Source organism: Amblyomma mixtum, chromosome 1 (assembly GCF_055824585.1).
Source record: "Amblyomma mixtum isolate Tamu chromosome 1, ASM5582458v1, whole genome shotgun sequence".
In the NCBI taxonomy this organism is placed as follows: Eukaryota; Metazoa; Arthropoda; class Arachnida; order Ixodida; family Ixodidae; genus Amblyomma; species Amblyomma mixtum.
Window position 1 is genome coordinate 173,081,504 of NC_143012.1, and position 23,412 is coordinate 173,104,915.

General features: G+C 51.0%; 1 protein-coding gene across 1 annotated transcript; it reads right to left on the reverse strand.

Moving 5' to 3' along the window:
* Positions 1 to 1,092: 1,092 nt before the first annotated feature.
* Positions 1,093 to 19,891, reverse strand: LOC149369833 (uncharacterized). The gene is made up of 3 exons (XM_089576553.1): positions 19,593 to 19,891; positions 18,741 to 19,561; positions 1,093 to 1,395 (listed from the first exon to the last, which is right to left on the reverse strand). Exons 1-3 carry the CDS (start codon positions 19,798 to 19,800, stop codon positions 1,093 to 1,095), a joined length of 1,332 nt encoding a protein of 443 aa, XP_089432679.1. The 5' UTR covers positions 19,801 to 19,891.
* Positions 19,892 to 23,412: the final 3,521 nt, after the last annotated feature.

The window sequence follows — 23,412 nt, forward strand, 5'->3', positions numbered from 1 at the left end:
CACATATCTCCTCGAGGTTTGAACTTGCCCCAACCTCCTCAAGGAACACAACCAGGTGGCGTTTGTTAGAAGCACACTCAAAAATTCATTCTTGTGTCGAAAACACCGTCTGAAATAACGCAATTTCATTTTTCTGAAGGTTAATCGAAGGTTCTGGAATGCGCTTGTCCCATTCTTCTCGAATATAGAAGGCTTCAACCACTTCGCGTGATAGTTGATTTCGATTGCCGTATGATAAGCGCGTGCGTTCAAGGTCTGGAAGGCAACCACTTCAACCCTGACAGCGCAGAACAAGATTGCAACTGGGCGGTTTGACCAATTATTCACGGTGTTTAATGAAGCGTGTATTCACACAACGCTTCGTCTGCCCAATAAACGTCTTACCGCAGGGTAGGGAAATACAATTCACTACGCCACCCTACATGGCAAAAATTCCACTTTATGGTCAACACTGCACCCCTTTCTGGTCTGGCTTTCCGTATTGCTCGGCACCCGGTTGCTGACCGCCGGACAAATCTTCTTTTACCAATTTTCTGAATTTGAAAACAACTTTCAGATCATATTCCCCCCCCCCCCCCCCCCGATTTTCTTCAATCGTTGTGAAACACCGTGAACGTACGTGATGGCCACAGAACTTCTACGCGATTAATCACGGTTGTGGGAAGGAGCCGCTTTTTTCATCTTCTTTACCAGTCTTTCACAAATCTTCCCCAGGGTCACTTCCGGATAGCCGGCTTCCTTCAGACGCTCAACCTGCAGCTTCAAAGAGGCCTCCATTCTGTGCGGGCACGATTTTGCCAGGGCCGCCTTGAGACAAGTCGCAGCCACCTCCTGCTTGACGGTTCCTGAGTTCCCGGAGTCATAGCTTAGTATTGGTTTGGCCAACCGGGGGGAGTACTCCCAGCAAGCAGGCCCGTCTGAAAATACAATCCTTGTCCAAAAATTTAATGCTTCATTCTTCATGTGGCTCAACCGTGAATTTCAAGCCATACGCAGAATCCTCAAACGTCCTGACGACTTGTTCGATCTCTGTATTACTGGCGTTCTGGTTGCGCGTGAAGGCGGTATAATCATCCACATATATTATTACCTTCAAGACCCTGTCTTCTTTGCCTCTAGTTCCCTATCCACCCTACCAAGATAAATGTCACTCAGCACCGGGGCCACTCGGGATCCAATGCATACCCCCGACCGCTGAACATACAACTTGTGTTTCCATCCAATGAAGGAAAAGCCCAGGTAAAACGAGAGGACTTCTAGGAAGCCTTCAGCGGAAATGCCGCACTTGTGGATGAAACCCCTTCCGTCATTGTCGATGGTGATGCCGTCTTTAACGCCCGATCCTGAGTGGCCCCGGTGCTGAGTGACATTTATCTTGGTAGGGTGGATGAGGAACTAGAGGCAAAGTTAGAAGACGGGGTCTTGAAGGCATTGAGATATGCGGATGACTATATTGTCTTCACGCTCAACCAGGACCCGAGTGATACAGAGATTGAACAAGTCGTCAGGACGTTTGAGGATTCTGCGTATGGCTTGAAATTCACGGTTGAGCCACATGAAGAATGAAGCATTCAATTTTTGGACAAGGATTGTATTTTCAGACGGGCCTGCTTGCTGCGAGTACTCGCCCCGGTTGGCTAAACCACTACTAAGCTATGACTCCGGGCACTCAGGAACTGTCAAGGAGGGGGTGGCTGCCACTTGTCTGAAGGCGGCCCTGGCAAAATCGTGCCCGCACAGGATGGAGGCCTCTTTGAAGCTGCAGGTCGAGCGTCTGAAGGAAGCCGGCTATCCGGAAGTGACCCTGGTGCAGATTTGTGAAAGACTGGTAAAGGAGATGGAAAAAGAGTCTCTTTCAGACAACCGTGATTAATCGCGTAGAAACACTGTGGCCATCACGTACGTTCATGCTGTTTCCCACGGATCGAAAAAAATCGCGGGAAAAATATGATCTCAACGTTGTTTCCAAAACAGAAAAGTGGCTAAAGAAGATCTGTCCGGCGGTCAGTAATCGGGTACTGAGCAATACGGAAAGCCATACAAGAAAGGGGTGCAGTGTTAACCATGATGTAGAATTTTCGCCATGTAGGGCGGGCGTACTGTATTGTCAGCGCCTCCTCTATTTTTACAATGCCAGCCGCATCGCCCGCTTCGCAATGGGAGCCGTCGGTACGCCTCTCTTCAGTTAGTTGCCGCGCTGCGGCGCTAGCCAGATGGTAGCACTGCTTGCGTCATGCTTGCGTATGGGCGCGCGGTGGTGATAGCGCTGTCCTACTCCTACTCCTGGCGTCTGTCAGGTTGTTGCTGTCTACCCTTTCTTGTGTAGCTCTCGCTTCATCCGTGGCGCGGCGCTTTTTCCAACGGCAATCGGCTGGAGCGGCAGCTTTGGTCGCCGTTTGCAGAGGTGGCCTGTGGCGATCGCTCCGCCTATCCCTTCAGGATGGCGGCTGGTATACTTTACGCGCTGTTTGAGGTACTTGCGCTACTTATTGCTCTTCCTTGCCAGACGAGTAGGGTGTTATAAGTTTTAAGGCTCGTTCGTTTCGTGGCACCATTGTTAACGAAAATTGTTTTGCGCGGGTAAATGATGTGGTCCGCGAAGCTGACGAGGTGCCCTCGCAGCAGCAGTAAAATGGCACCGGATAATTATCTGCAGCAGGGCTGCTGCTTTCAGTTTTGTGTGAAGAGTGGGCAATTTTAAGCTCGTTTCAGTGGAGCTGGAGAACTTCGCTGCACAGATAGTACGAAAGAAGTTGACGTTTACGTGCATTTATTCACATATATTTACAACAATCTACAGTAATAGTATATAGAACTCTTTCTATTTATAGCCAATTACATTTTTAGAATTGGTGTCTATTTGCTTGTATTAGCAAGTATTTACAGCCTTAAGAAGTTTGCATTGTAGCGCAACCACTTTTGTACGCACGAGGAGGACAAAGCATCTCGTGCACGAGCGGAGCTCAACAACAATCAAAACACACCTAACGCCCGGGTGGAGACGCCAGTTCGTACGTCCTGATGTGTTTGGTCGCCCTCTCTTGAGGCGCCGAACGACAACGCCGGTAGAAGAGACGCTGACGCGGCGCCGTAGAAACTCTGCCTTGCGGTTCGGCCTTTACGGTGACTGCCCCTGAACACGTGCTGAAGAGGTCTTGATTTTCGTTTTATCTGCCTCCTTTTCTTCAGGCGCTTTTCTGTGTTTTGCATCGTTTTATTAGCGCCTGCTTGCAGCAAGGACAAGGCAGAACTTCCGATATGCTTTGGGAACAGCTGCTGCGCCGTATACTTGCGATTGAAGTTCATTTTTCGCTTCTCAAAACAATCGTAGCTGGAGGCTGACAAAGACAGAGAATAATCTTTATCTAGTCGTCGTAACAATGACAGCTTATCCTGACAAATATACAGCTACGACTTCAAAACTATTGCTGTCTGGTAGTCTTGAACAATGTCTTGGAGATTTGCCATGCCTTCTTCATTTCATTCTCCAATTTTGCTTACTGAACATGATAGAATCCGAAGCCAAAATAGCATAACTTATTACTAAATACGTTTACCATCTGATTTCATATTTTCGCCAAGCAGTTTCAGCGTTGTAGCCTAGCTCCCGGAATGTTTCAGCGTTGTAGCTTAGCTAAAAGACCGACATGATTGGGCAAAGCCGCCACACCTTCCGCTGCAATGCCAACGCCGCTGCGCCGCACTGTCTGTGACTCCTTTCAAAACCAGCGCCTGCAGCGGCTTCGCGATGACCAGCGCTTCACGGTGAGCAGCGCCATAAACAGCGCGCTCAATGACGCGTCCATTCCTGGCAGGCAGCCTGATGGAGTCATGAAGGATGCAGAGCGCCGCCTCACGAAGAAAGGTAGAAATGATAACAAAGTGGCCTTGTCCGCTTTCCGTTGTCTGGCGCCACCCAGATGGTCCTCTCCCCCACGGACGCACAGCAGGCGCGAAGCCTAGCCAACGGGGGAGAGTAGGAAAGGAGGACAGGAGAAGGTTTTGGACGGTCGGATCGGCCCTACTCGGCAGGCATTGTAAAAATAGAGGAGGCGCTGGTATTGTATTTGCCTGCCCTGCGGTAAGACGTTTATTGGGCAGACGAGGCGTTGTGTGAATACACGCTTGATTGAACAGCGTGATTCATTGTGCAAACCGCCCAGTTGTAATCTGTTCTGCGCTGTCAAGGTTGAAGTGGTTGCCTTCCAGACCTTAATGGCACGCGCTTATTATACGGCAACGGAAATCAACTATCACGCGAAGTAGTTGAAGCCTTCTATATTCGAGAAGAAGGGAAACGTTCGTGGAAAAATCTTCGATTAACCTTCAGAGAAATGAAACTGCGTTTTTGCAGACGGTGTTACCGACACGAGAATGAATTTTTGAGTGTGCTTCTAACAAAGGTCACCTGGTTTTGTTCCTTGAGGAGGTTGGACCAAGGTCTAATCTAGTGCAGATATGTGGGTTTGCTTTTTTTTCCGTGAGTGTGCACTTTTCGTTTGTGCCTTTTGTGGTCTGTAAAGGCAGTCCTTTCTCAATAAAAATTCAAGTTGTTAGTCAGCGCCATGTTGTCCCGCCTCCCCTTGCGTCTGTCTTTCGCGCTGAGACCAGTATGGCTACTACAATTGAAAACCAACTCGCCCAGCTTTCCGTCCAACAGAACCATGCCACTGCTGCGCGGCAGAAAATGTGAAAGATCTGAGCACGTAAAAGTATGTGACGTGAGAAAGATTCAGAGAGGCCAGCAGATTATCAAAGTCACACCTGCAGCTTGTGGCGGAACATGCATGGAGATTCATCTCTTTTAGCGACCGCTGATATTCGCGACCACTAGGCTCTCAGCCGGAATATTTCTTTGCTGTACTCTAAGACAGAGAAAATTCCAAATTTACAAAAGTAATAATCCGTTTACGGCAGTATGCTTCGAAATTGCTACAAGATTTCGGGGTAATCATAGGAACTGAACGCCGTAAACTGGAACGCAGTATCCAGCTTCTCCGCCAGATTATACCGTACGCGTATAGAATGAACCAGAGAACGCGGGAGCCATGAATATTGCGTTCTGCCGAGAATACTGCGGGAGCGCGACCGGGCATGCAACAATGCGAGGAATGATGCATTGAGGGCGCACAGCTTGTGCATATTCGACCGTTTTAGTCGAGCAAATATGTCTTTTTTTAAGGCGGTAGCAGATTTTATCACTTCCTTGCGGAAGTGTGACTACTGATCGCATTGGGAGAAGGATCATTGTTCAAAGCGGTCGCCAAGGATGAGAGAGCAAGCATACCTAGGTTTTGTATTCCTAATCCTTCGGTGATCACGTGACCACACCGTGCATGCGACCCGAACCTTGTGTAAACTTCGTTGTCATCAAATGGTGCGCGCACACCGCCAGACACCTCGAAGTGTTTTTCAGAAAACCCTGGTTTTGGTTTTCCTTCATAATACGTTTCGAGCGCTGCTTGATCCGACGTGAACGCCAGCATCTGAAGCATGCCAATTCGTTAGTCGACGTAGCATCAGGACGCTTCAGTCTAAACTCAGAATTAATGCAGTCACCGAAATCTCTGAACCCCTGCGTGCATACCTTTTCTGTATCCTATTTGAACCATTCCATGAGTGATTATCATTCTCCAATTTCTTGTACTGTGATTTTGAATGAGCCTTGAGGGAATAGCAGTTATAACCACGTAGAATTCTGCTGTGGTGAGTACACAGTGCCTTATTGAATTTCTCGTTGCATGCCATTGTAGTCTGTTTCAGTAGTTTCGAAGTCCAAATAGGTAAGAGATGACGAGAGGCATGCAGGAGGAATCATACGATCACTTCATTGTCGTTTAAATTTGCTCCACCTCTTGGGCTGTATAATTCTCCATAATGCAATATCGCGGCAAGAGAGCAAAGAGATGTTATAAATGTACAATTATGAAACCTGCAAAAATGATTGAAGTTCGAAGTACGGAAAATATAAATGTACTATTATGAAACCTGCCAAAATTGTTAAAGTTAGAAATACGGTAATACGTACCGAAAACGGTGTTAATGTGAATTTCGGAACTATGTGCGCACAAGATGGCGGCACTTATTGGACATCACGTTTAGAGGCAGCACCTCCAGCGCATTCTGGCTTCATTCCACAACCCCACCCCCTCCTTGCTTGTTCCCCAAAAGTTAAGTTCAAGACAAAGCAACGGTGTGGTTTTCAAGATTGCTGATATCCCCATTGAATCGATGACTCGTTCCGATGAGCAGAGTACGGCACTTCCTTGAAACTACACACGCTTATAAAGATATTCGCATACGGTTGCCAGATGCGACCAGCGGACGAAAACATTAACACTCACCAGCCAGCTGTCGGAGGCTAGTGGAATCGCCCACCGCCCGCACCAAGCGAGGTCTCTGCTTTCCGCTACACTATAAACCCGAGTTTGCTCCGAGAGATCCTGCCGTCTGCCTCACCCCCGTCTGACCCGACAGCCTTGATCGGCCACCGCCAACCAACGTCCTCCAGCTTTCCTGCGCCTGGCGCACTTTTTCCTTCTCATGTCATAATATCGGTTGTGACCAATCACTGCCCGCCCTGCTTCTTTGCTGAGAAACTGATCCATTGCGAGCACCAACCACTGCGACAAAAGAATGAACTTACACGCATGCACTAATTACACGAGTCACGGCTCAATATACATAGGTCATAATACGGGCGTGGCGCCTGAGCTCCGCAGGCCGCAAGCAAATTTGCAAACAACTTATTAATGGCCTTTGAGCTCAGCGCGAACGTCTGCGCGTGCTCACAGCGGGCGGTCCACCACAAGCCTCCTCGGAACCCATGCGACAGCGCGGCTCGAAAAGGCTACAACACTGACACCCCTCCGACAATCCGCCGAGCGCGCGGCTCACATTCACTGTGCGCAGATAGGGTTCAATCCGGACGTCCCTCGCTGCTTCAATGACTATCTTGAAAGACCATCTCCCGAGGTAATGCGTGCTTATCGAACCTTCTTTGACTTCACAGGCTACAACTTTGAATGCTGTGTTTTCACTCGTTCTACTCACAGCTTCCAGCTCTACTTACGCAGAGAGTACCTGGCGGTGGTGGAAAAGAAAAAAGCTAAAACACAGCCGTAAAGCTTAGCGCTCTTCATAAATTCGAACAGTAATCCTGAAATCGCGTCTGATGAACAGATCCATCGTTCAAAAGTAGATATTAAACGATCACAGCTCTTGCTGTCATTACGAAATTACGAAGCTGAAATGCTCAGGCAATTGAGAAAGCCACAGCGCTGCACTGCTGGGGACGCCACCTGAACAAGAATTTAATTTTAGCAAACCAAAGTTTCGGGAGGTTGGTGGCAATCATCATGAAAAACAGCGCAAACTGGACGGGGCAGTAGAACGAAAACACCAGAAGCGCTGACTCGCAAATAAAGGTTTGCTGAAATGGCGAAGGAATAAATACACACAACATCCGGGAACTGCGCACATCACAACACCGTGGAGACAAGATGAAACGCATGCAAGAAGCATGTGTAGTGTGCCACCTGTGACCGGTTCCGCTACCGTCATGTGCCGCGGCCGGGTGCAATCTCGGCCGCGGCGGCCTAATTTCGATGGAGGCGAAATTCTAGCGGCCCGTGTACTGCGCGATGTCAGTGCACGTTAAAGAACCCCAGGTGGTCGAAATTTCCGGAGTCCTTCACTACGGCGTCCCTCATAACCTGAGTTGCTTCGGGACGTTAAACCCCAATAAACCTAAACCTAATTTTCGGTGTTATTGTGTAGACGCACCATTCAAAAGTGCCGGAAAATGCTCCGAACGGTCTCACGACGCTGCACCTAGGCTGGCGGCTGGAGCTCGTTCCAAGCTAGAGACCGAAAATTACACCAAATGTTTAAACACAAGCTTCGTGCAGATGACAGTCAATGATCGCTGTTGAAAGCATAGCACAATGAAAGACAACCAAGGCAGCGTAAGCGACATGCGCACCACAGCTTTGCGCACCACAGCTTGCCACATGCGACACAGCGACATGCGCACCACAGCTTGCCACAGCTTTGGAGATGCTTCCACCTCGCCTATGCTAAGCTTCATCCGCCTCCAATTGCAAGGTACTGTAGAGAGCCAACAACACGTTCCTTTGTAGCGTATGAGATAGAGCTCTCGGGCCTCATCACTTTCATCTACCCGCCCGCTATTTTAGCTGCTAGTGTGCTCCGCTGTTTCATTCGCGTGCATACCTCAAAAGCAGCTGTAAGGCAGTGTTAAGGTCCAACTACGCACACCTTCGTAGTGTAGCTGATACAGCTACTGAGGTAAAGTTGAAAACCATTTCGCCTTTCTTCATAATGCAGAAAAGCGCCACTATAAGTTTCGCCTCTACCCCTTTGTCTTCCCCTCCCTATTTCATTGCCGCCCTGCCCGCTAACAACTAGCGTTGCTTTCCGCTGGTCAGTGCTAAAAGTGGGTGTGCATATGCGTGCCCGAAGTAATAGTCTTGGTAAAGTGGTGTCCACATCGAACTGCTCATTCCTTTGAAGGGTCGCCGGGGAGCTTTTGCATTAAAACTGAAAACGGTTTTGTCATGCTTCATAATGTGGAAATGCAACAATAAAAGTATCGCCTCATCCCGTTTGTCCTATCCTCCCCATTCTATTGTCGCCCTGCCCGTCAATGTTAACTGGCGTTGTGCTCCGCTGTTCATTATCATCGTTGCCTGTTCTTTTTTTTTTCGTGTGCGAGCATTGAGCCCATGGTAGGGTGGTCTTGAGCTACGACTGTTTATTTTTCTTGCAGTGTCGCAGGAACGGGTACTACACTAATGTGGACAATGGTTTTGCAAAAAAAAAGAGGGAAAAGCGGTTTGAAAAAGTGGTTATGGCGCTCGCCTACTGATCCGAAAGACGCCATTCGATCCCGGGCGCGGCAGTCGAATTTCGATGGAGGCGAAATTCTAGAGGCCCATGTACTGTGCGATGTCAGTATACGTTAAAGAGCTCAAGGTGTTCGAAATTACCGGGGCCCTCCCATACGGTGTCCTTCATAGCCTGAGTCGCTATGGGACGCTAAACCCTAGTAATCCATAAACCAGTTTTGCAATTGTTTTATATAACTCAAGCTCACCAAAAGCAGTATCGACTCACCACTTTTGCCCTACTTTTAAAATTCCTTTGTCGCCCGGTCCGCTAACCCTAACTGGTCTTGCGCTATTATGCTGAATTGTATTGTTATCGTTCCTTTCTTCGCGTTCCTGTGGTAATACCCATTGTTGCGACCCGGGTAGCATGGCCGGACCGGAGATGGGACGAGGAGTATGGGAGACTGGACTAAGAGGAGGGAAACGAGAACTTTATACACTTATTTACATTATTTACAAAGAGCGACTGAGAATGACTCTCAGTGTAAGGGAACTTCGTCAACCGGAGTCGACGGGAGCTAGCAGGCTTCTCTCGGCCACACTCACAGCCCAGTTAAATAGGCTTCGGATTCCCCAGATCTCTGCCTGGGGAATAAAGTTAGAAGAGCACTGTCCAGTCGGATGGAAAGAAGGGGACGCTGGTGTTACCACCCACTGCGGTGCGGGCTGTTCCGCTCCCTCGCCGCTCGGTCGATGGGAAGGGGGAGATGCTGACTAATCCGGCACGGCTGGAAAGGAATCTCCCGCAGTTTACCAGCAGGCGACTCAAAGTGCTTCCCCTCCGGATGTCCAGAACACGATATTTCTGTCGGGCACGCAGCCGTCTTCAATTAACAGCCAGCGTGACTGTGCGTAGCACCCCTCCGTCTTTCGACGACCCGAGGGTATACACTCGGCCTGACTGGCGCCGCCAAGTCGCCTCCGCTTCCGCTGTGGTTGCTGCTGTCAAATTTGCACCCTTAAGCCCCCTTCACATCTTCGGCATACGCCGCTGCTGCCGTGGTCACGCTGCGCCGTGGTCACCTCCGCTCCAGGAGGTCCCCTGCCCTAATCCAATTAGGCTAGGAGGGGGGAGGGGGCATCACAAGCACCACACATCACCGCCGCCGTCGCGAGGTTGTCGGCCTTGTCGACTGTTCACGGTTGCTGCTTGATCGGGCCCACATGGCGAGAAGTACAATCACAGCAGCTCGTCCGCCGCCCGGTAGAGGCCTCGAAAGGGGTTACAGCTTCTCGCTATCCTCTGAAGAGGCCGAATCAGCTAGGCAGGTCCTCTGTCTTCTGAGTGATCCAAGGTTCGGCGTCTGCAGTACAAGGGTCTCAGGTAGAGCATTAGTAGTCAAGTCTGCACAATACCCTCACCCCGGCAAGGCAAGAGCACCACCCTGTCCCGAGTCGTGCCAGGCAAAACAAAGAACAAGGCCTTAATCTGTGCTGCTCGATTAACTCCCCTTTTGGCTCCCCCCCTCAGGCGGTCTGGTTGGGTGAGCTGCGGACGTGACCTATGCGGGCGATTCACTGGCACCCCACTTTTCAATTTTGCATCAGGTTTTGTGCTGGAAGAAATTACAGCTGCCGTTGCTATCCACAGACGGACGGCCCCGATATTTCAGCTGAGAAGATAGTAGAGCTCACCTACTAGGCATGCAATCTCAAGCGCGATTCTATACATAACACAGAAGATACATAACCCACAGACTGCACCTATCCATTACAAAACCTCCAATACTCTCAGACAAAAAAAAAATCTTTTACGCAGAGCATCAACAAGCGTCTTTAAACTACATCATTACGGTGAGAAAACAGAAAGTACAAAATCCCACACAGGCATAAAAGCTCAAACTTCGTTTGCGTCTTTCTACCGTACATGAATAAAAAGAAACAAGCAGTAACTACAAGAAGGAAGTATTCCAAGAATACACATACTTCAGCCGCGCCCGGCGCGGTCGTGCGGCCAGTCTACCAGTTAACGCTGCCCAAAATCTGCGGAGCGGATTAGTTCCGTCTCTATGCGACAGGCATGCAAAGCCTGTGTAGCGCTGGGAAAGCTCTACGCGAGAGGGGTGCTTCCTCCTATCTAAGCTCCCTGCATGCCTCGCCTTTATCTGACCCGCGCGCGTCCGGAGGCGCCCTTTTGTATGGTAGCCGCGCCCTCCTTCCTTCAGCCAACAGCAGGCGTCACATGTCTCCTGAAAACCATTTTTTAACAGCGCGAAAAGATGACGACGTTTACACACACAACACGAGCGCTGTTTTTTTTTTACTTTCAACTGAAAATTTATTAACACAAAATACATTTATACACATTCCCGCCAAACAAACACACAAATAAACCTACTTAAATTATCTTAAACATCCGGCAACGACTTCTCAAGAAGGGCAAATTCACGGTTTATCAATGACAATGACGGTTTAGCGACACACGCAGAACCCCCCTTATCAATGTGATAGGCCTGATCTTTGTGTTTGAAAACTCTGATCTTTGTCTGATCTTTGTGTTTGAAAACTACGGACGTGTCTTGAAGCAGAGGGGTACAGGTGTGTTCACGTTGTCTGCAAGAGAGAGAGAGAAACAACTTTATTTGCTCGAGCTAAATACGACGTCTGCTTAGACGCCGTCGATGGGAGTGGTTCCCGCTTCACGGGACCCATGTGCATCCCTGGCCGCCTGGCCCCTGGAGATCAGGACGAGCTGCTCTTCCACGGCGGGGCTGGTTAGCAAGGTCTCCCATCGCTCGGTAAGGGAGGATGAGGGATGGGGTGGGGTAGCGGGGCAGGTAAGAGGTGGGGGGATTTCCTTGATGAAGTTGCATGTGTGCAATGCAGAGCTAAATTTGATCCGCCTGCTTTGTCCAACGAATTAAAATGTTCCCTCAGGCGGTCGTTTAAACTGCGTCCTGTCTGCCTTACATACCATGCGCCGCAAGACAGGGTAATTCTGTACACTACCCCTTTCACGCAATTGACCCTCCTCCTGACAACCCTTCATTGTTCTCCTGACAACCCTGGCTGCGGTCCCACAATGGAACAAGTTACTTGCGCCCTGCATGTGCCCGCTTAGTCGATCTGGTCTTCATGCGACTCCTGTGAGCTCTTGAGTGCCGCGGTGTCAACTCCGAGAAGTTACGCGTGGCCCTCAATTGTAAAAGTCCGACCTGTACTTCTTGCTTTGCGACACCACACAATTCGGTTTTCGTTGCGCGGCGCCGCTTTTTGGGATATGCCCCAGGGGATCTGTTGCGTGCGCCTTCTGTTATCGCGGTGCCGTCACGTGTTAAGGTGCCGGCGCTCGCCGCAGCGTCAAAAGCTGACTCAGTAATTCCCGAAGGCTCGTCGCGTGCGGAATTTTCCTCGCATAGCAAAACCACCAGAGCCCCACAGTCAGTTCTAGGTAACAACCTCTCTGAAAACTCATACGCCTCAGCGATTTTGTCTGAGCTCGGTTCTTTACTTTTTTGGCTCAACTGGGCCGTGATCTCGCGGTCTTTGGAACGCGTCAGGTCGTGCACGGAGTGGTCGCCATAGCTCAAGCCCCTCTTCTTTAGCTCGTCTTCCGAGCGGTTTTAGAAAAGGTAGGGGCACTGCTCCGGCAAGGTCGCTGACACCGCCGCTAATCTTTGTAGCGTTTGTTTGTTGTGTTTATTTGTTCATGCTTCAAGGCTGCCGGCACGCCGCTTTATCGCTTCTTTGTGACGCAAGACGCGCCTAGAATTATCTCGATTGATCGCATCCAGGCGGAGGCGATTATACTTTGTGCCAGAAAGTTCCAGATCCTTCCACGCTTTATCTGGAAGGTTCGTTATGAGCTTTAAAAAGAGCACGGCCGACAGCGGCGGGCACTCTGTTCGACGACCGCCGAGCACGCTTGTTGCTACGCCGCCGCCGAGTGATTCAGTTCTTTGCGGGCGCAAGTCAGCCCGAATAAAGAGTTTCGTTTCGAAGACATTCTCGCTGTGCTCCTGTTCGCCGGACTGCAGTCACCACTACGTGACATCTGGTGGAGGTGCTGACCTGCTACCCTGCTATGCCCCTCACGATGGAACCTGGTGCACAGCCACCGCCTGTCGTGCTTCGCCAGCCCCGGGAGCCACCGACGTTTCGTGGAGAACCACACGAAGATGTAGAAGACTGGCTGGACATGTACGACCGTGTGGCAGCACTGAACGCCTGGGACGACAACTCGAAGTTCCGAAACGTTTACTTTGCATTGGACGGCCCTGCCAGAACGTGGTTTCAAAACCGCGAATCTTCTCTCACGACCTGGGCGACCTTCAAGAAGCAGCTCCTGGGTACTTTTACTAGCGTCGTACGCAAAGAAAGAGCTCAGCTGCTTCTAGAATCACGCATCCAACACCCGAATGAGACTGTGACCGCGTACGTAGAAGACATTAAGCGCATTTTTCAACGTGTGGATCATGACATGACGGAGGAGAAGAAGGCGCAGCTTTTGATGCGTGCGGTTAAAGAGGCACTTTTCGGCGGTCTGACCCGCAACCCACCGACGACGGTCGCAGAATTCACCCCTGAAGCAGCCGCCATTGAGAGAACCTTGGAAGCACGAGCCCGTCATTTTCCTCGACAGCCCCAAGTGACCTCGACTGCCCTCTCGGATGGCACAGCATTCGGAGGCAACCTGCGGGATGTTATCCGCGAAATTGTACGGGAAGAGCTGCATCGCCTGCTACCATCTTCCAACCAGCCTCAAGTCGCGACCCTTGAGGAAATCGTACGTGAAGAAGTGCAGCTTGCGCTGGGCACCCCGTCATCTCCGCCTCCTGCTGAAGCTCCAGCTTTAACCTACGCCGCTGCACTACGCAGACCTCAGCCCCAACGCGAGAGCCGAAGTCCGCCTCTTCGACGTGACCCAGCTGTTCCCGAACGCCGTCCCCCTGCCTCCGCCCGCCCAGCCTACGAACGACGCCCAAGCCCCAGGAAGTGCGACGCCTGGAGTACTTCCAACAACCGCCCACTCTGCTTCCATTGCGGCGAAGCCGGTCATATGCTTCGCCACTGCCCGTACAGACGCATCGGCCTGCGAGGTTTCGCCATCGACGCCCGACCATTCCCTGGCCAGCGACCGCTTTTCCCGCTCCCCGTTACCGTCCAGCGCACGTTTTGCATCACCGGGTCGCAGCTACGCCGCGGCTGTACGAGGAAGGTCTTCTAGCCCCCGTAAGGGAAACTGAACAAAGCAACCTGTGGAGGTCAAGTTGTTTGCCGAGGAAACGACGAAGATCCTCCAGCGACAACGCCGTATGAAGACGCCACACCCACTACGCCGTCGCCGCATACAGAGACAACCTCGACCACGAAGCCAACCACCTTCAAAACGACGCCGCCATCAAGCAAAGCTTCGACCACACGCCCCACCCACGATTCACATACCCGACGAAGCCGTGACCCAACGCCGAGGACGACGTTCAACTCTAGAGCCAGGACATACGACTTAGAAGTCGTTATCGACGACCGGAAAGTCACCGCTCTAGTCGACACAGGCGCTGATTATTCGGTGATGAATGGACCATTCGCTGCGCAGCTCAGGAAAGCAACGACCGCTTGGGACGGCCCACAAATTCGCACCGCAGGGGGCCACCTCATCGCCACCTCATACCTATCCCGCGACCTTTGTAGTGTTACGGCAATGTCCCCGCGAAGTGATCTTGGGTATAAATTTCCTCAATGAGCATCAAGCGATCATCGACCTGCGATCCAAGATGATCACACTTTCCACGGACGAGGCCATCCCGTCAATGAGAACTCCGGAACATCACGTTGCGCTTAGTTTCCTGGAGGAACAAGTGAGTGTCCCACCCCGCTCAAGTGTCATCATCACCGTAGGCGCCTCAGAAGCGAATAACACTGAAGCCATTATCGAGGGGAACATGCAGTTGCTGCTCGACCGAGGAATCGGCATCGCAAGAGGCATCGCACATTTCCGCAAAGGTCAAGCCGATGTACTGCTGACTAACTTCAGCGAAGAATACCGGCACGTTAACAAGGGAACGACGATTGCATTCCTCGACGAAATACCCGACGTCCGAGACTTCTTCGCGCTCTCCGGCGCATCCGTAGAAGATTCGCCTGACCAAGAGAATTCGCCCACTTACGACATAAACCCAGCCCTGCCCCGGAACAGACAAGACCAGATCCGCAATCTCCTTCGAAGCTACAGCGAGTGCTTCTCGTAATTGCCGAAGGTACGACAAACGCCGATTGCCAAGCATCGCATTATAACTGACCAGCACGCCTGACCTCTCCGCCAGAGCCCCTACCGAGTGTCGCCGCGAGAACGACAAGCCATCCGGGACCAAGTGGAAAAAATGCTGCACGACGACGTTATTTAGCCTTCAAAGAGCCCCTGGGCGGCACCTGTTGTTCTAGTGGAAAAGAAAGACGGTGCACTTCGATTCTGCGTTGATTACCGGCGCTTGAACAACATCAGAAATAAGGACGTCTACCCCGTCCCTCGCATCGAGGACACACTGGACCGGCTCTGCAACGCCAGGTATTTCTCAGCCATGGACCTCAAGAGCGGTTACTGGCAAATTGAGGTCGATGAAAGAGATCGCGAGAAGACCGCATTCATCACTCCAGATGGCCTCTTCGAGTTCAAGGTGATGCCATTTGGCCTCTGCTCCGAACCAGCAACATTCCAGCGAGTAATGGACACAGTGCTGGCAGACCTGAAGTGGCAGATTTGTCTGCTATCTATTTAAATGACGTCGTTGTCTTCGCCTCGAATTTTGAGGAGCACCTGAAAAGGCTTCGAACAGTACTAGACGAAATCAAATCGTCCGGGCTAACTTTGAAAGCAGAGAAGTGCCACTTTGCCTATGAAGAGCAACTGTTTCTAGGCCACATTGTTAGCAAGGAGGGAGTACGGCCAGACCCGCAAAAAACCACTGCTATCGCAATGTTTCCCCCACCGGCCGATAAGAAAGCTGTGCGCAGATTCCTCGCACTGTGCGCGTACTACAGACGATTTGTGAAGAACTTTTCGCGCATCGCCGAGCCACTGACCCAACTAACAAAGGCAGACGTGCCATTTAAATGGGAAGCGCCGCAAGTGGAAGCCTTGAAGGAGCTCCAGCGTCGTTTGAAGTCCCAACCGATCCTCGCGCACTTCGATGAAAACGCCGAAACTGAAATTCATACCGACGCAAGTAGTGTGGACCTAGGCGCTGTTCTCGTTCAGAAAATTGACGGAGTGGAGAAGGTCATCGCGTACGCTAGCCGTTCCCTGTCCAAAGCCGAAGCTAATTATTCGACAACTGAGAAGGAGTGCCTTGCCATCATCTGGGCTACGTCTAAATCCCGCCCCTACCTGTACGGACGACCGTTCAAGGCGGTCAGCGATCACCACGCACTGTGCTCGCTCGCCAGTTTGAAGGACCCTTCCGGCCGCCTTGCTCGATGGAGCCTGCGGCTCCAGGAGTTTGATGTAACCGTCGTTTACAAGTCCGGACGCAAGCACTCTGACGCGGACTGCCTGTCACGAGCCCCTGTAGATGCACCGCCGCCGAACGACGATGAAGACGCCTTCCTGGGACCTATCAGCTCCAGCTCTTTTCCACAACAGCAACGCTCGGACCCCGACATAAAATGCCTCATCAAATACATGGAAGGCAAGGTTTCTTCAACCCCCGCCTCTTTCAAGCGAGGATTGTAAACAGAACGATGTCCTCGTGAAGCAAAATATTGGCAGCGAACAAGAGAGCCTACCTCCTGGCAGTACCTGTAAGTCTGCGCGGAGAAGTTCTTCAGGCCTCACTCGACGAGCCGACAGCTGGACATCTCGGGTTTTCTCGCACCCTCCGCCGCATTCAAGACAAGTATTACTGGCCCCGACTGTCTGCCGATGTCGCCCATTATGTGAAAACCTGCCGAGATTGTCAGAGACGAAAGACCCCTCCAACCCGACCAGCAGGATTTCTGAACCCCATTGAACCCTCTCAAGGCCCTTTCAGCAGATCGGCATGGACTTGCTTGGCCCTTTCCCAAAATCAACGTCTGGAAATAAGTGGATCATTATAGCAACCGACTACCTGACCCGCTACGCCGAGGCAAAAGCGCTACCTAACGGAACAGCAGCAGAAGTCGTCAAATTTTTCGTGGAGAACATTCTTCTGCGACACGGCGCCCCCGATGTAATCATTACTGACAGAGGAACAGCATTCATGGCGGAACTGACGCAAGCCATCCTCCATTACAGCCAAACGAGCCACCGGAGAACAACTGCATACCACCCACAGACCAACGGACTGACTGAGCGCCTCAACAAAACCATCGCCGATATGCTCGCGATGTATGTCGATGCCGAGCACAAGACCTGGGACGTCATCTTGCCTTAAGTAGTCTTCGCCTACAACACCGCAGTGCAGGAGACCACCCAGATGACGCCTTTTAGGCTCGTCCATGGCAGAGAGGCCACGACCACGCTAGACGCCATGCTGCCGAATGTTAACAAAGATAACATCGATGTCGCCGCCTACCTGCAACGCGCAGGAGAAGCCCGAAGACTTGCCCGATTAAGGATCGAAGACCAGCAGCGGACCGACGCCACACGCTACAACCTACGAAGACGCAACGCGGAATACAAGCCAGGAGACCGAGTCTGGGTTTGGACGCCAATTTGCCGCCGAGGATTGAGTGAAAAGCTTTTGCGCCGCTATTTCGGCCCGTGCAAGGTTCTTCGTCGGCTATGTGAATTGGACTATGAAGTCGTCCCTGACCAAATGAGTACATCCCAGCGACGCCGCGTATGACCAGAAGTAGTCCATGTCGTACGCCTAAAGCCCTATCATGCACGCTAAAGGACGCCGTGTTTCCACATTCGGTGTTTATTTTTGTACGATCCGTTTTCGATTGTTGATAGCCGCATTATGTTCTTAGGCATCGAGTCGATGCTTCTTTGAGAGGGGAGTAATGCCGCGAATCTCTGTAGCGTTTGTTTATTGTGTTTATTTTTTCATGCTTCAAGGCTGCCGGCACGCCGCTTTATAGCTTCGTTTGTGACGCAAGACGCGCCTAGAACTATCTCGATTGATCGCATCCAGGCGGAGGCGATTATACTTTGTGCCAGAAAGTTCTAGAACCTTCCACGCTTTATCTCGAAGGTTCGCTATCAGCTTTAAAAAGAGCACTGCCGACAGCGGCGGGCACTCTGTTCGACGACCGCCGAGCACGCTTGTTGCTACGCCGCCGCCGAGGGATACAGTTCTTTGCGGGCGCAAGTCAGCCCGAATAAAGAGTTTCGTTTCGAAGACATTCTCGCTGTGCTCCTGTTCGCCGGACTGCAGTCACAACTACGTGACAGTATGCAGCGCCCCAAACGGGCCCAAACCGGCAGACAGACACTGTCCTCCTGAGCCACCTACCGGATCCACGCGGTTTCCCCAGTGAAATCTTTCGGTGAAACGGGCGAAGGGTGCATTACATCCGTTGTGGCGGCGGAGTCGCGCAGTTCGTGACACCGTCGCCGATTCACGGTCATTTCACGCATGTACAGTCAGGGACAAAAGTCTCCGGACCACGTGTTCCTCTAACGAAGCCGAAAGCTCTGCTATTAGTCAGGGGCTGGAGACCACACTTGTGGAGGTAAAAGGTAAATTTTTGTTCTTTCATCTGCACAGGTGCGGTCTCCAGCCGATGTCTGATAGTAGAGCTATGAGCTTCGTTTGAGGAACACGTGGTCCGGAGACTTTTGTCCCCGACTGTACGGCTCATGTAGACGCATATTTTCCTCGTCGAGAGCAGTGAGCGAAAAAGCAGCCTAGTCCTTCGACAGCCACTCTCGATGTGCCCTGGCTCGTTACAGCCGAAACATACTGCCGGTCTCCTCAACTCGAAAGCTTTAGCACGATCCTTCTCTTTGCTTCCTTTGTCCGCGTCATTTCTACCGACAGAATCTTTCTCGCGGTCCCCCTCGTCTGTCACTTCCTCTACCCTCGGCGGGGTCGCTCGGTTCTCGTTCCGCAGTGGGCGCTCCCTGAACTCCCTGTAGGGCTTTGTTGCTATCCTCAAGCTTTCCTTTCCTGTTTCGCGCCTCACCTGGAACTCTTCTGCGAGCTCGGCGGCACGCTCTAAGCTTTTCTTTTCGGGACTGTCTTGCACCCAGAGCCGCGTTTCCTCATTTAAACAGTTGTAAAACTGTTCTAACCATATTTCTTCCACAACTTTGTCACGGTCTTCGTAAACCTCTGCAGCCTTGAGCCACTCGATCAGATTTGCCTTAAGATTGTAGGCAAAATCTTGGAATGACTCACAGGGCCGCTTCCCCGTGGTTCTGAACCGTCGACGGAAGGCATCGGCACACAGGCGGTACTTTTTCAGCAAGGTGGCCTTCATTTTATCGTAATAATCCGCCTCCGTCTTTGTCAGCCGAGCAAGCACGTCGGCAGCCTCACATGAAAGAACCTTCAAAAGGTGCTGAGGGCAAGTTGTGCGAAGGAAGTTACGGTTTTCGCACGTGCGCTCAAAGTTCACAATGAACAGCCCGATATCCTCTCCCATTTTGAAAGGTGACATAAGGTCTTTCATGTTGGGCTGCTTTGATGACTGACTGCTCCCAACAGAGGTCGTGCCTGCTTTTGCTGCTTCTGTTTGAGCTTCAGCTAGCTTCACCTCTGGTCGCTTCTTTTCTAGCTCCACCTCATCTTTCCTTTTGTTCCTGTAACTCCAATTCCTCTTTTCTTTTTCGTTCCTGTAGTTCGTCTAATACCTCCTTTCCTTTTATTTCCTCCCAGTGCTCCACTATCTCCTCGTCCTCAAAACCGAAGTCCTCTATCGCACTGACAACCTGCAATTTCTTCATAGTTTTCCCACAATCAATCCCTAATTTTCCAGATAAGGAGATCAGGTCCATCTTACGCAGCTTTCGCGAGTCCATGACTGCCCTTAAGTGCTCGCTAATAATGTGATCGCTAGTCCCTCAAGGATATTGGTGCAAAGCAAGGTTCAAATCCGAACAGGCTACTACAACCAACGTACACTACCAGGAAGAGCAGCACAAATGCTAAGCCTGGCAATACTCAAGGAGAGAAGGCAATGCACTCACCAAAACCGGAGCCAGGACACCACGCAGACGATCTCACAGCTGCCAACCAGTTCTTGCGACCCGGGTAGCATGGCCGGACCTGAGATGGGACGAGGAGGATGGGAGACTGGGTTAAGAGGAGGAGTGAAGGGGACGCTGGTGTTACCACCCACGGCAGGGGTGGTGCGGGCGGTTCCGCTCTCTCGCAGTTCGGTCGATGGGAAGGGGGAGATGCTGACTAATCCAGCACGGCTGAAAAGGAATCTCCCGCAGACTACCAGCAGGTGAACGAATGTGCTTCCCCGCCGGATTTCCAGAACACGAGACCTTTGCAGAGGACAAAGCCGTCTTCAATTAATAGCCAGCGTGACTGTGCGTAGCACCCTTCCGTCCTTCGACTACACTCGGCCTGACTGGCGCCGCCACGTCGCCTCCGCTTCCGTTGTGGTTGCCGCTGTCAAATTTGCGCCCTTAAGCCCCCTTCGAATCTTCGGTCGCCGCCGCTGCTGCCGTAGTCACCTCCGGTCAAGGTAGTCCGCTGCACTAATCCATTTAGGCTAGGAGGGATGCATCATAAGCACTACACCGCACCGCCGCCGTCGCGAGGTTGTCGACCTTGTCGACTGTTCACTGTTGCTGTTTGATCGGGCCCAAGTGGTCAGAAGTACATTCACAACAACATCGTAGGGTGGTGTCGATAGGCGGCTTCTCATTTTTCTTGCAATGTCGAAGTGGTAGCTGGTGTGCTGAAATTGACAGCAGCATATTCGTGCTTCAAATAACGGTATCGGCCTATCGCTTTCTTACTAATTTCCGCATGTTTTCTTCACCGTCCCAGCCAACCTGATCTAGCCTAGTGCTACGTTCCTCAATAACATCGTTTGATGCGGATTTACTGGTGTGCCTGCAGCTAAAGGCGACATTATCAAGAAGCAGGCAGCCGTAGCAGGTAGAAGCAAGCAGCCGTGCATTCTTTCGTAGCGTAGCAAATACAGCTGTCTAGTAATATGGCAGCGATTTTCCCATATTGCGCAATGCGGAAGCCCTCCTGCATCAGTATAGTTTATCTCTGTTGGTGAAAGTTCCCACTTACTTCGTAGCACAGCTCTATGTACGAGCGTCCTCGTTGAGTCAAAACCACATAGAGAATAGCTCTGTGCAAGGATTATTTATTAGTGTTAGTTGGAAATTTCTATGGTTGGCCAGTGGAAGCACAGTAGCCTGAAATAAAAGTAAAAATTCCGGGGCACTTTGACTGTCTAAAGTGCGTAGAGGCGAAAGCGTTTTCCGCACCACTTTGACTACTTCTGTGGAACTAGTGGCGTCACATGTAATTGAGTACTAATTACTAATTGATGACAAATCACTAATTAATGGTTAATTACTGAGTAATGCCTGAATACTAATTAAATGCTAATTAATGACGCTTAAGCTTCGCCTTTAGGAGTGTAACGCGACAGCGTATTGTAGCCTGCCAGGGAGTCCACGGAACGCCGCCACCTGTTAGGCGCGATGCCTTGCCGTTTGAACGCAAAGCTTTTTGAGGAAAGGAAATGGCGCAGTAATTCTCTGTCATCTCGGTGGACACCTGAACCGCACCGTAGAGGAAGGGAGGAAGTGGGAGTGAAAGAAGAAAGACAAAGATGGCCCGTAATGAAGAAAATGAAAATTGTATTTCAGGAAAGGAAATTACGCAGTAACTGTCTCACATATCTCGGTGGACACCCGTCAAAATTCAGGGGGGGGGGGGGTGCACTTTTTTGACCTATAGTGCGGTCACTGATGTGTGGTTAAAATGTTAAGCTTCGCCTCTAAGAGTGGAACGCGACAGCGTCTTGCAACGCTGCCAGGGAGTCCATAGAACGCCATCGTCCATTCGGTTCTACGCCTCGCTCGTGGGTAAATTGGTTTTTGAGGAAAGGAAATGTATCTGTCTCTCATACCTCGGTGGACACCTAAACCTCGCCGGAAAGGAAGGGAGAAGGATGGCAGTGAGCGAAGACACCGTATTCACTAGACGCGCCTTTGTTCATTCCAAACCATCGAGCTGGCATGGCGGAGTGGATAGCATGCTCGTCTCGCACTCCGAAGACCGGGGCTCGATTCCCGAGCTCGACCAATTTCCTACTCGGTTTTATTTATTTATATGGCCTGACCAGAAAGTTAATTAGGCTAATTGGGTAATTAAGCAATTAACTGAGCTCAGTCCCACTTAGTTGGAGCATCACTATATGATCCCTTCAATTGGTTGCATGGTTACTAACCGAAGTACAATTGGCCCCGTTTGAGATTGGCGCACTGTGACGTCACGACCGTTTCGACCAACTGAAAAGCGTGACATTTCTGTCGACAACTGCTGCTTACAACGATGAGACATTAAAGGCTTTCGCCTTAAAATGTTCGCGACGGAAACAGGCCAGTAGGGTTGCGCAGGCTAACGCAGAGTTTTCGCTTTCTCAGCAAGCTGAAACATTGTCATTTTGGAGTTCAAACCAAGGATCGAAGCAGAAAGCCCTGCAAAACAGACGGCTAGGCTGATTAAACTTTCTAAACCGCTAATCTTGAGCGGGTTCACTACTAGGTGGCAGGAAGAATCAAATAAACTCACGCGATCTAGTACGTGTTGAGAAAGCACTCCATTCAGGGTCGTTTTAGCGTAAGATCGACAGTCTGGCAACATATCTCTGAACAGGCTAATTTGTCTCAAATATCACAGTAGACGCTGTTCATCCCGTAACTGCCATGCACATACATCGCTGGCACCTGATTTCTGAAAGACGAAGGACGGTATAAAGAGTGAAGATATATGCTGAAGGAAAAAAGAGAAAGCAATGCGAATAAATGTGGCCAGTTTACATAGCGACCTAAATTCCTAAAATTTTTTTTCTTCAGAACGAGGGTTTGCTGTCATGACCACCTAGATGTCTGTCTCCAGTCCTGACTCCACAAAGCTGTGCTGTGTCTTATCGAATTTGGCTGTCTACCTTAGCGTCTCTTCATTTTTTATTCTTACGGATGACTTTGAATCGTTCAATGAGCAAACTTTAGCATATACTTCACGCTCACAATATGCCGTCGTCCGGTGCTTCCGAGGCCGCATAATTGTTTGTTGTTTCTTAATGGGGGGGGGGGGGAATGACACAGTATCTAGGCCTCTTCGATTATCCGCCTCTGGGTGCCCGGGGCTGCCAGAGTGCGGCGCCAGGCGGTCCAATTTCACTGGCTGCTCCGCGCACTTCGGGTGGCTACCCAGAACACGTTCGTTTTTCTCTGGCTGGGCGCTTTTGCGCTACCAGCGGGCAGCCAGACTCGTCAGAACGATTTTGTGCTGGCAGCGCTCAGGCAACTAGGAGACGACGAAGCGGTGGTATGGTAGCAGGAAGCTCGCCCGGCCATCTTTATATGGACTAGAAGGAACGTGGTTCTTCATGCGATGTTTTGCGCAATGGAGGCGCTTGTTTCGAC

What these genes read in the sequence shown, in the direction of transcription:
- LOC149369833 (XM_089576553.1), bottom strand. Translation starts at nt 19,800, where the DNA reads ATGGACTCGCGAAAGCTGCGTAAGATGGACCTGATCTCCTTATCTGGA. An exon ending in ACGAAAAAGAAAAGAGGAAT is followed by an intron (nt 19,562 to 19,592) that starts TGGAGTTACAGG and finishes GGAAAGATGAGG; the next exon opens with TGGAGCTAGAAAAGAAGCGA. An exon ending in TCGAGTTGAGGAGACCGGCA is followed by an intron (nt 1,396 to 18,740) that starts GTATGTTTCGGC and finishes CTTTGCCTCTAG; the next exon opens with TTCCTCATCCACCCTACCAA.